The 13,687-nt window shown below is 34.9% G+C and overlaps 1 protein-coding gene across 1 annotated transcript in view; it reads right to left on the reverse strand.

The window, feature by feature from the left end:
• Positions 1-872: 872 nt before the first annotated feature.
• The window catches only part of LOC143246771 (ras-related and estrogen-regulated growth inhibitor-like), a 36,961-nt gene continuing 24,146 nt past the window's right edge, over positions 873-13,687 (reverse strand). The window contains exons 4-5 of the mRNA XM_076493946.1: positions 7,224-7,303; positions 873-2,117 (exon numbers count right to left, since the gene is read on the reverse strand). Coding sequence (XP_076350061.1) covers positions 1,428-2,117; positions 7,224-7,303 — 770 coding nt within the window. The 3' untranslated portion in view covers positions 873-1,427. The remainder of the gene's footprint in view (positions 2,118-7,223; positions 7,304-13,687) is intronic.

A 13,687-nucleotide genomic window follows, 5' to 3' on the forward strand; every position in this document is an offset into this window, starting at 1 on the left:
GTTACAGCTCATTATGTACATGAAAAGTTTTCTTTCGGCATTACATATTTTGAATAAAAAAGGTTTTTAAATTTTCAGTTGTGGTATATAGTAATCAACTGAATTTTGATTTATTACGTCTCTTTCAAACTAAGCACACCAACTTAATTAGTTGCAAGACTATTATTAGAACATCATAAGTCTTTGAAATTATAATGGGGAACAAAAATAAAAATAATAAAATTTATAGTTTTATAGTACTTCATTATATTCCCTTCAAATAATTCAATCTCCACTGTGCTCAATAACAAACAAAAGAACATTATTATAATACACAAGGTAAAAGACTATTCAAACCTCTTCTTCATCTCCCCAGCCCCATGGCTCAACTTAAGTCTGAACGCTTATAAATGTTAAAACTATATTTCAATACACGTGATGGACACAGCATAAATAATCCATTTATAATAACAACCAGTTTTCATTTCTGAATAATAAAACGTGAATATCAGGTGTATTCAAATGTTCAGTTACTTGTTTTATTAATATTTCTTGTCCCCTCACTGCTTCAGGGGCACGTCTATGGATTTACAAAGCTAAAATTGTGGATTCCATTCCTCTCCGTGGATTCAGTAGATAGCCCGGTGTGGCTTTGTTATAAGGAAACACATACACATTAATATTTCCTCATAAAAGCCCGATCTTTATGATAGTTCGTGCTTGTAAATAAATATCAAAGTTCACCTACAAGTATGGAGACAAATGTTATATGTGTTCATATACCTGAAATTCTAATAGGAAATGGGAACTTTCTGCTGAGATAATTGAATATTATATGCATGTTGTTTTTGTATAATCATAACGGTCGTATTTTAAAGGTTGAAACAATAGGCTGTAGTTGTATCACTTTATTTTGAGCCATATGTACATAAAATATTTTATAAATAAAGAGAAAATAGTTCTATTGATACTTGCTTTCTTAAGAATTGAAAAGTAAACTATTAAATAAATTATATTATAACGTAAACTGCCGGGAATGAATATTATTATCAGACTGTGTTTCTGTCTGATAGAAATGGTGTTCTACAAAACAAAAGAAAAAGCCATGAAATAAAATAATCAAAAATTTTGAAATACACACCTATATACTGATATACATTATTCATAAATTGTTATTATGAAACATTCACAAAAATATTTTTTTCAATAAGTCACCCGGTTGGTCAACGGTAGGTTTATGGACTTACAACGCTAAAATCCGAGGCTCGATTTCTCGTAGTAAACAGAGCAACGGTAGCTCATTGGGTAGTTTTACAATAAAACCATCAACAACGACGACAACAAAAACATCTTTTAATAAAACTATTTAGGAATATTTAGGCAGTTGTGCCATCTGGTTTAAATAAATATGCCAAGCTAAGCAGAGAGTCAATAAAACTGACTTCAGACTAGTTTGATTCACTTCCACGCATACTGATACTCATTCTTCGAGTCTGAAGTGGAGAACTGGCTGCACTGTGAAACCTGGTGGTTCTGAGGCGCCATCTAGCAGGAGTGTGTAAAGTTCCATCGGTACAAGCGCGTTCTCGGAATGTGAACGGTACAGGTTCGTTCAACGTCAGGCCAGCTTGCTCTGGAACATTTGTTTCAGATTCAAGACGATCCTTTTCTTCCTGAAAGCTAAGCAGAGGAGTTTTGCTGAAAACCGAAAGTCTCTTAATTGGCTGTCCCGAACCAGCATCACTGGAACAGCGTCTTATCTTGCTTGTCTTATTCCATGTTTTCCAATGCTGGTATAAGTCTTTGAAAACGGTTTCTACGTCATCTATTGATTCTCGCACAGAAATCTCGTGGAATCCCACGCATCCTATTTCTCGACTTCGACGTTCTCCCTCCAATTTTGAAATCATTCTGTCGTCGTATTGGTCAGCCTTGTTTCCAACCAACAACACAGGAACTTCGGTAATGTGTCCGTGAAATAAAGGGGTTCCAAGAATTCGGCATCGTTTGTTGTAAAGATTGATGAGAAACTTTAAACGGTTACATTCGTCAAAACTACACTTATCGGTGACAGAATACATGAGAATAAACGCATCAGCCCAGCGAATATTAGACTCCATGAAGAAAGGTTCTGTGTCCTACACAAAAATAAAAATGATTGAATATGTACATATCTTACAAAATCAATACGAAAACATATCATGTCGACTGACTATAATTGGAACATTAACACTCACATATATATTTGTTTATTTTCGAATTTCGCGCAAAGCTACAAGAGGGCTATGTGCGCTACCCGTCCTCAATTTAGCAGTGTAAAACTAGAGGGAAGGCAGCTAATCATCATTACCCACCGCCAACCTTTGAACTACTCTTTTTACCAACGAATAGTGGGATTGACTGTAACATTATAACGCCGCCATGGCTGAGAGGGTGAGCACGCGTGGCGTGTCATATATTTATATCCTGAGAAAAATTCTATCTAAATATTTTCTCCTAATTCTGGGCAGTCAATTCAGAATGTGTATCATTTCATTCTACTATTACGTCTTATATTTTGTAATCTTAAGTCTGTAAAAAGTCTATTCAATAATATTCTCAAAATAACATGCATTCCATGAACGATAATTTCTCTTGAATAGGTGTTTCAATATTAAAGTAACAAAATTTCTAGAATTTTTAATTTCCCAAACCTAACAACAGTTATTTTATTACTTGAAGATTTCACAACACAAGTAAAAATTTTCAATATTTAATTATATAATTGCGCCACCGTAGAAGGGTGGTATAGATCTAGATGTAAATATCTGAACTTTATCACATTTAATCGACATGTTATGACACCTGGTTACTCCAAGCTATACAATCATTAAAGGAGAAACGAGGACTGGACGTGTCATATTTGTTATCGTACCCTTCTGTGAATCACAGAATTCATGGTTCTCGACTCACTGCCTCAGAAACTTGCTTTGTACCTTGAAGCCGTGTGTGCACGTCTCACTATTTGTTCGTACAAGATTAACCCACGAGATGGCAGTGCGTGTGCTCTTGTTTAATTTTTCCATTAGTTAGAGGTTTTCAATCTGTGATCCATGAAATTGTTAAACAATTACGGAAAGGAAACATCAGTATAATGTACAGATCCTACTGTGGTCCGACGAAATAAAACAAAATCATGTAGAAGTCGAACAATCAAGCTTGAAAATCACTGGTCCAGTCTATCAGTTCATAATGCTGATGTCTACTAGTGCCTTTCTTTAGTCTATCATTTCAAACGTAGATACGACTGTTCTCAGTTAGCTTTTGTGTAGCATTAAGAACAATTGTGAAACAAACAAAGAAGGGATAAACTATACAATGCACTCTGGGCTGGTGAAGTAGATTTATTGTTTCATAGAAAGAAAAGTAATGTTTGCCGCATACAAATATTGACCTTCATTTGTGAATAATAACAAAATAACACAATTTATTGTTTTGGTAAATAAATTTATATAAATACGCCATTTTGTTGGTGTCTGGCATGGCCAGGTGTTTAAGGTGCTTGACTCGTAACCGGCGTGTCGCGGGTTCGAACACCCGTTACATCAAACGTGCTCGCCCTTTCAGCCGTGATGACGTTATAATGTGACGTCAGTCCAACTATTCGTGGGTAAAATAGCCCGAGATTTGGCTGTGGGTGGTAATGACTAGCTCCCTTCCATCTAGTCTTACACAGCAAAATTAGGAACGGTTAGCACAGATATCCCTCGTGTAGCTTTGCGCGAAATAAAAAACGACCAAACCATTTTGTTGGTTAGGATTTACCATCGAGTGATGTTTAAAATGGTGAATAAAGAAAACATCATGCAATAGAGGGCGCCTCAACTATAGTCTAACCATATAAAGGTGTATTTTGTAACAGCCTTTATTATGCTTTAGCTGGGTTTGTATCGTTCATCTGACTTTGGTATGGGTTACTTTATGTGTAGATGCTAGGTTACGAAATCCCGAATTTACTAAAGAGAAACTCAGCAGATAACCCGATGTGACTTTGCTATAAAGAAAACATACCAAAGAAAAAGGCGCAAAAAGCGAGAAGTAGGACTAGCTGAAAAGATGAAAAGCGCTGTGCACTCTTTCAAAATGGAGAACAGATATGGTAAAAATTGGCTATAGATAACACAAAATTGTACGCTAATAAAAACAATAGTCAATATCAGTACATTAGATTTGCTGTTAAGCAAAGTATTTACAAGTTATTTTTAAATAAATAGTTTTAAGAACTTTATAATTTTTTTACAGTACTAATCACGTGTCGAAGTCTATAAAATAACAACACAAGTTCAATTTCCCTATAAAATCGCAAGAGAAAGAGTCTCATCTCTGTATAATACTCAGCGGACAAGGAGAATTTAAATAGCCTCTGGAATCAGGACGCTGATTCTAATAAAATATTCTTGTGCTGCATAACAAGTTAATTAAGATGAGCAAAAAAGAAATATCTGTGTTATAAATAGCCAGCTCTTAAATAACGACTCCAACCCAAATGAAAACTTGTGGTGCGAATTGGAAATTATTGTTGTACAAGAGAAATCAGTTAATATTTGGCCACTATGAAAGACTGTACAATGAAAAAAAAAAGGAAGGAAATACTGGTCTACATACAATCCCAGAAACTGGCTGCATCCATGTATGAAAAATGTAATTACATACTTAGGCTGGAGATTTGTTTGTTTGGAATTAAGTACAAAGAATATCTGTGATTCGTCCACCAGTATGGAAACTAAGTTTCTAGTATTACAAGTCCGTAGACATTCCGCTGTGCCACTGGTGGACAATGCTGAAGGATGACACACCAAATATTAGACTTAATTATCCGTAATGAGACTGATACTGTAATTAGGAATATAAGGCCCTCAGTGGCTCAACGGTATGTCTGTGGAGTTACAATGCTAAAAATCGGGTTTCGATACCCGTGGTGGACAGAGCACAGATAGCCCATTGTGTAGCTTTGTGCTTAATTCAAAACAACAAGGAATATAAGTTTTTGGTTTAAAATTCGGGCAAAGCTACACGAGGACTATCTGCAATAGCGTTCCGTAATTTAGCAGTGAAAGACTAGAGGAAAGGCATCTAGCCATCATCACCTAACGCCAACTCTTGAACTACTCTTTTATTAACGAACAGTGGAATTGTCTACATATTATAACGTCTTCACACGGCTGAAATGGCGAGCATGTTTGGTGGGACGGGGTGAACATAAGTACAAATTCTAAACTAAAGCTACATTTCCCCTCTAGATCATTTCATAAAACGTTCAGAGTTGATACAATGGTGTGGTTCTTCAGTAGTAGTATTTGTCAAGAAATGTCGTGTAAATATATAGTCGCTTCTTCTTTATTACAAATATACAGATTTTACCTCAACAACGGTACTATATATAACGTTAAGGTTCAATGGAGCTTTGAAAAACGTGGTATTCTAACATTAAGATGAAGGAAAATAGTAACAAACAATAGCGATCCAGTACACTTACTACATTACTTTGGTATATTTAAATTTAATATATAGATATTTAATAGAGGCGTTAGCTCTATGTCTTTTGAATGAACGACTCTTCAAAGATTTGATCTTATCTAGCGCATATATTTAAATTGAATGTCCAGAAATCTATTATGAATATTATTTTTCCTCTTTAATATATTTAGATTGACTTTTTTTTCCATAAATTTGGTATAACTGTCAGTTTTACATCTATAGTAGAATACGATTGAGTTGTATAATGTCAATCAATATATCTAACGTTAAAACTAACGAATACCAATATTTATTAACAATGATTACTTTTTTAATGTACTATTAAAAGATACAACTATTAAAACTGAAATCACGAACAATGTAATACATAAAACTAATATTTAATATGATTCATATAGTACCATAAAAAATTAATTATATTTTTAAAATAAGCAACATATTATTACACGTCACTGAACATTCACAATTCATTTAATAGTTTCTTTATACGTTTATAATTGAAGTTATTATTAAGTTTAACTTTTATAAAAGAAATGTTGGCACTGATTTATACAGAACTTGATAAAAAAAGTACACAAAATACATTTTTAAAGTTTTCTTTTCATGATTAAAAATTTAGTTTAATAAATATGTTTTAAATAAGCAATACTAACATATATTAAATTTTCTTTGTTTGATTGGCAAGTCTTTTATTTTATAATAACATCTATTATAATAACATCTATTATGCGAGGGAAAAAAGAAAAGTTGCTAAAATTTAATTTTTTTACTCAACAATAATTGGAAGACTAGACATCATTATCAGATTGTATCATATTTTGTCTCCAAACAACGCATCTTTCTAGACCACAAGTACCGTTTCATGTGAAACAAATTAACTTTGATTGAACAAGTTAGTGTAACGTTTCTTTTTTAACTTCATTCTTCAAAAATAATTGGCTTTAAGAGATTTGTTTTCTTTTTTGCTCGTCTTTACGGCTCTGTGTTCGTATATTTTGGTTCTGCTTCACAGTTAAATGCTATGCTTGTGCATCTAATTTTCTTCTTAGTTCTATTTTACAGTTCTATATTGTACTGGTAGATTTAGTTTCCTTTTTAATTCAACTTAACTTTATGTTTGACTGTGCTCGGGTGTCTGGTTTTCTCTTTTTGTTCTGCTTCACAGCTTTGTTCTCAGCTGGGTTTTCACCCTTAATTTCTTTTTGGTTTCAATTCAAAGGTCTATACTCTCCTGTATTGTGGGTTTTCGTCTTCATTTTGCGCAACGAGTAGAGCTGATTTGCACTTCCGACTTCATTTTGGTTTTGTTTCAGAGTTGTGTGATCGACTGAATTTGTTCGTATAGTTTTCGTCTTCGTCCTGCTTCACAGCTATGGGTGCAGCCAGATTTTTACTTCCATTGTCTTTAAGGTTTTTACTTCGCAGATCCTTCTCGCTTATATTAGTGTCTTCAGATTTTGTCTTCGTCTTGCTTCACAGCTATGGGTGCAGCCAGATTTTTACTTCCGTTGTCTTTAAGGTTTTTACTTCGCAGGTCCTTCTTGCCTTCAGGTTTTGTTTTCGTTTCGCTTCACAGTTTTGACTTCACTGAGTTTGTTCCGTCAAATTATTTTCGTACTTTTCATCAAAAGTATATTATTCAAGCATCCATTATTATGGTTACTTACAATCATTCAATGACCCTTCTAAAATGATAACCTTTTAATATAAACTCTTTATATACTTACGTGACTGTGACCTGCGCTGTCCAAAATGTGAAGGATGACCGGTTCATTGTTAAATATAGTCTCGTGTGTGTAAACGTCCTCTGAAAAAAAACCCACAAAGAACATAACTCAGTATGACAGAATGTTTTTCAGTTTACTTAATAATATCTCACTGTTCATTGGACAACTAAGAAATAATATAATTATCATTCTTAACGAAAAGTAACATTGCGTCAACTAGAAAAAAAAACACAAGAAAACTGTTATCATGAGAATACGATAGCGAAAGTATGCAAAATTTATTACGACTGTGATTTAGGGACAATTTTTACCTCTGATGAATGATGAAACACAACATTCCTCACGAACAGCAATGTTTTAAACGTTATTACTTTCTCATTTTGTTCGGCTGTGAATACTTGTACTCAACAATATTGATTTGTTCATTGCTTCTTTCTGTGTCAAGTATGTCAGTAGACGTAAAATGCCTCATAACCAGTAATGTTGTGAGTCCTACATTGAAATAACGACTTACGGAAAGCATGAGAAATTCGTATGTTATTGGTTGATTTAAATTGCCACCGTGGTTTAAATGCACATTTAATAATCCAATATCCGATATTTTAGCTTCGTATAAATAAATGATAAGAAATGTTGTAACTTGTTCGTTTTTTGTTGTTGCTTTGATTTAAGTCTTATATATTAAATAATGCTACTAATGACATGAGATAGAAGAGTAAGAAAATTATTACTGGTTTTGTGTGCCAGTGAATGAAAAAACACTACAAACATCCATTTCAGATGAAGAAGCCCTCTAGTGGCACAAGTCTTCGGGTTGAGCAGACTTATTTTAATTCGTCTACTGTTTAGGCCTGTGATAGTGCCTTATATTTTTTTTATTGCTTTTTGTTTTTCCGCGTGTTGCAAACTATTCGTTTGTTTGTTTGTTGTTGCTTTTCTGTTGTTGTTGTTTAGTTAAATACGTACCGGACCTCTACTGTTGTTCGAGCTGGACAGTCCGGATTTTTTGATATGATTGGTTTGATTTTGGTTTGTTTTGAATATCGTGCAAAGCTACTCGAGAGCTCTCTGCATTACCCATCCCTAATGTAGCAGTGTAAGCCTAGAGAGAAGGCAGCTAGTCATCACCACCCACCGCCAATTCTTGAGCTACTCATTTACCAACGAATAGTGGGATTGACTAAACTTTTTAACGCTCTCACAGCTGAAAGGGCGATCATCTTTAGTGTGACGAGGATTCGAGCCCACGACCCTCAGAGTCGAGTGCCTTAACCAACTGGCCATGCCGGGCTTGATATAATGAATGTTTGTGGATGGTCCTCATGTAAATCCAGGTAAGGTTATACAGATTGGTGCAGATTCCACTTTTTCTATCGTACCTCGTCCTGGAGGTTATGAGGTTACATTTATTTTACACGAAGACGTTGAACTTAGAGTAGATACTGGACTGAATATTCATGGCGTTAACTGTTTCATTTTTGGTGTACCTTAGTACGTTACTGATGACAACCTTGATTCTAAGTTAAACGAGCTTGAGTGTGAAATTAATAGTGCTATTGTGTGGAAACGGAACCAGGAAATTTATAATGGTATTAGGTTTGTATGAGTATATTTTTCTGGTTGCTATACATCTTTGCCTTATGTGATCAAAATGTTGGAATCTTTGGGTAAAATTATCTTTATTAAAAGAAAACATGACCATCAACGACGTGCGTGTAATTTGTGTCTCGCTGAGGATCATCTGCACAAGAACTGACCCCAGCTTATTTGTATCATTGTCATCGGCAAGGTTACGTTGGCAGGAGATTGAGGAAGAGACTGTAGTATGGTGCCATTAGGTTTAGAGGTTGTAGGGATGGACCATACAATCTTGAAGGCGGACCATGAAACTGGTGGTATTAATGGACTTGCTGCCACAGATACGGGGTTAATTCAACCATGCTTTTTGTCTACTGAACGTGATGAAAAACATTTTACGGAGGTTCAGGAAAAATCTGGAAGTTTGTATGTTTATTATGTTCCAACATCCTTACTGTTGGAGGAGAAAGCAGATCCATCGACTTTTTTGTTGCATGATGTCTCTACCATACGGAGTTGGAAATATGCTGAAGTGGTTAATATGGATGTGGAATCTTCACCTAGCGAACAGAAACGCTTTTGGAGGTTCGTGATACTTCACAATATAAGACTCATTCAACTCGAGTGAAAAAGACTACTGGTAGACTGTAACTTTCAAACATGCTTTTATTTATGTCTTTTTTATTTAAAATAGGGGGGTGAATACTAACTAGATGAAGATGCTTGAAAATTTGAGAAAATACTTAATATATTTTAGTTCACTGCTATTGTATAATTTGTTTCCAAGAGATAACGTTTACAAATGACCATTTTCAATTATTTATCAAATTCTGGTCAAGGTCGTTTTTTTCTGTCTAGTGCAGGGTAGACAGGAGGTGAGAGTGTTTTCTCATCACTCAGTTTGTGAGTTTGGATTATGTGAATCAATTGGGGAGAATTGTTAATCTTAATTGTACATATAAAGACTTTTCATTTGCATTGTTTAATGTCTATAATTTTTCGAATACTTCAGGGTGGGTTGGGATTCTTAATGGTTTAATTACACTTTTTCCAACAGATTAAAAACTTGGTAGTAGGAGAGGATTTTAAATGTGTTACAGACATTCTGTTAGATAAACTTCCGGTACAATATTATCTCGATGATAGTCTTCACAGTTTTAATACCTTATTAAGTACTTTCTTTTTGTCAAATATGTTTCGATTTGTTCATGGCGCTACAAGTAGTTTTACTTGGAAGAAATTTATTCAAGGAACGTTAATTCAATCTCGAATTGATAAAATTCTGGTTAGTTCCAATGTGTTGCCTTTTTAGAGGAATTTTGATAGGTTTTGGTTTCCCCAGACATATGTTATATTGACGATTGGTTTACATTTTAATAGTGTTCCTTGTAATCCTTGGGTTTGGCTATTTAATAATCATTTGTTGAAAATTTTGACTATGTTGAAACCGTTCTTCTTTTAATACAACGAGATCGAGGTTGGACAATTTATTTTCAGGATATTTGTCAGTTGTATGTGAGGATGCTATTAAACAACTTACTCGGTTTATAGTACTCCGCGGGCTTGTGATAATAACGCACCTGGGGCATATTGAAGAGGGCTGTAAATAGTGAGAATACTTTGATTTCATCCTGTTTTTTCGGTCCCATAAAAATTATAATATGGAAGCTGAGATGGATGAATTAAATGTGCAAATAATAGAGGATATAGCATTAAAATCTCATGTGAGTTAGTTTGAAGAGGGTGAACACTTCCAACAAGTACTTCCTGCATACTAAAGTGGTTCGGGCCAGAAAATTTTAAATGTTGCATGTTTTCATTTCAGAAAGTATTTTAATTTCTGATTCTAAAGATGCTGGGGCTGTTCTATAATACTTTTATTTTACCCTTTGTAAGTCTGAGGGTGTGAAAGATTCAGCTTTGGTAGAGGTATTGTCTTATGCGTCCACCAAGTTGAACAACTCTTATTGTCTTATGTGATGGTGACATCAGTGTTGATGAAGTTTTAAAAGAACACATCTCCAAAGGAAAATGGATTCACAATAGAATTTTTTCAAGTGTTCTTTTTTTCTTTTTTTGGCTTTCTTCATTGAAAATTTTGTGTGGGTGTTATATGGGACTTTCTTACGACGTATCTTACTTGATAATATGAATCATATTGCTTCCTAATGGAGGAGATATAAGAGATTACTAGAGAACTATCGTCCATTAACGCTTCTGAATTGTGACTATAAGATTTTGACTAAAATATTAACTACTAGCTTTTCTATGGTTATAGCTAATATCATTCCATAGGAACAGTCTTGGTATATTCTGTGTAGAGATGTAGGTGGGGTGCCCCTCATTTTGAAGTTGTTGATGAACTATCTCGAACGAACACAACAGCAAGGGATTCTGCTCAAAACTGATTAAATCAAGGTTTTTGATCACGTTGAACATGATCATTTGTTCTCGTTGCTTAAGCGATATGGCTTTTGGGACATCTTTCTCAGATGGATCACTTTCTGTTATTCTGAATTTTCTAGTATTATAAAATATGATTATAATTTACTGACTCTATTAGTATTACGCAAGGTCTCCGCCCGGGGTGTCCTCTTTCGGCTTTTTTGTGCATTATTTGTGTGGAATCTTTCCATAATATGATTATTCAGTATGACGATATTTCTGGTTTTCAGTTCTTGTTATATACTAGTCAGCTGTGTCAACACGCTGACGATACAACTCTGACACTCAGTAATGCCACTTCTACAGCTTCAGTTGAACAAATTTCTCAACTTGTATTGGGTAGTCTGGTTAATTATGGTAAAACTAAGAAGCTGTGGCTGTGGAATTGGGTCTCTCGAGGAGTGGAGGCTATAGAAGGGATCTTCAGTATCCTCCCAACCATTAAATTTTCTAAGTATGCAGTTTCATCCTGATATTGCTGTGATATGTAAATTGGCATATTTGTCGACGTGTCGCATGCATTTTAACATCCTGGCTTCACAAAAATTTATCTTTCAAGGATAGGTTGATGATGGTTAATGCTTTAGTGCCCTTTGTATGACGGTGTTCTCTTCAGGTTCTACAGATGGAAGAGTCTACTCTTGCTTTATTACAGAGATATTTTTTGAAGTTTCTATGGGATGATGGCATTCAGAGTTTTCGTTATGAGGTGTTAATTAAACCAATTTGCGAGGGTGCGCTCAATTTCGTAAATATTAGACTTCGTAAATATGCTGATAGGTTAAAAGTGCTAGAAAATTGTTTGTTTGTAGAGTGACATGAGGTACTACAGTCAGTGTTGGACTTTTATTTTGGACTATATAGTTATATACAGCTTGGTGTTAATGTTTTATCTTATCAAGCAGTCCCATGTTTCATGCGATTTTTAGTTCTGTACATTGATCAGATCTTTAAAGGGTGGAAACATTTTTTGGGATGGATATTTTGATATTTTGGAATAACTTTCGTTTCTTAATCCCAATCTTATGAATAATCGTTTGGACTTTACTTTATTTTAGGGTCTTTCTTTGTGGATTACAGAATAATTTTCATCCTCACGTACAACAACAGGTTTGAAAGAGCATTGTATCTGATATTGATTGGCCGTCTCTATGGAAGGGCTGTTTTGATTCTATTGTTTGTTATTGATACTATAATTTAGATTATCTTTTTCGACATCATGTCGTAACTACAAATGTTAAATTAGTTCACATGTTTAGACATCCGACAGGGCTTTGTTCTTTCTGTAGTTGTATTCGAGAAACTACAGTTCATTTGTTTTTTCTCAGTGTCATAGTGTGCAAGATTTGTGGGCTTTGTTTGCCATTTGGCCCGGCATGGCCAAGCATGTTAAGGCGTGCGACTCGTAATCCGAGGGTCGCGGGTTCGCATCCCCGTCGCGCTAAACATGCTCGCCCTTTCAGCCGTGGGGGCGTTATAATGTGACGGTCAATCCCATTATTCGTTGGTAAAAGAGTAGCCCAAGAGTTGGCGGTGGGTGGTGATAACTGGCTGCCTCCCTCTAGTCTTACACTGCTAAATTAGGGACGGCTAGCACAGATAGCCCTCGAGTAGCTTTGTGCGAAATTAAAAAACAAACAAACAAACAATTGTTTGCTATTTAATTTGTTGGAGATAGTTTTGGGTCGCATTTTATTGGATCAAGAGAAACTTTTAGTAGTTTCGATTGCATATTTACCTGGTTTGAGTTGACATCATCGCAAGCTGTTCTGCTTCTGTACGTGTTTGGCAGAATTCGTGCTATATTCAGCACGTGCTGACATGGGATATTCGTGCACATTTTATACATTTGTTTAAAGCTCGACTTAAAAATAAAATCCATTTTGGTTTCCTACGGTTCAAGTTATAGACAACCTATCGGACTTTTATAATATCTACAGTGATCGTGGCCATTGGGTGAGTGTGGGATCTATAGGGATTCGTACTGTGTGAGAATCCCAGTAATATTTTTTATGAATGTTTACTGTCTTGTTATTTGGTGAGTGAGGGTCTACAGAGACACGTACTGTGTAAGAATCCCAGTAATATCTTTTATAAATGTTTACTGTCTTGTTATTTGACAAATGTCTTATCAGTATTTTCCTGGCAGCGTATTATAATATGAATCTTATAATTAGTTGTGTATTTCCTTGTTATGTAATGTTATTAGTATGTTCTGTCCTAAGAATGTGATGTATTTATGTGTATACCCCCTCTACGAGTGCGAATTAATAACGAAAAAACGTCTGCGGATTTGTACTGCTAGAAACCAGATTTCGTTATCCGTGGTGGGCAGAGCACAGATAGCCTTTTGTGTAGCTTTGTGCATAATAACAAAACAGTTTTTTATTATTAGCTAAGTTAGAAATTATCTTTTTCACTTATTAAAATACAACTTCTTG

The sequence above is a fragment of the Tachypleus tridentatus genome, chromosome 1, assembly GCF_004210375.1.
Source record: "Tachypleus tridentatus isolate NWPU-2018 chromosome 1, ASM421037v1, whole genome shotgun sequence".
In the NCBI taxonomy this organism is placed as follows: Eukaryota; Metazoa; Arthropoda; class Merostomata; order Xiphosura; family Limulidae; genus Tachypleus; species Tachypleus tridentatus.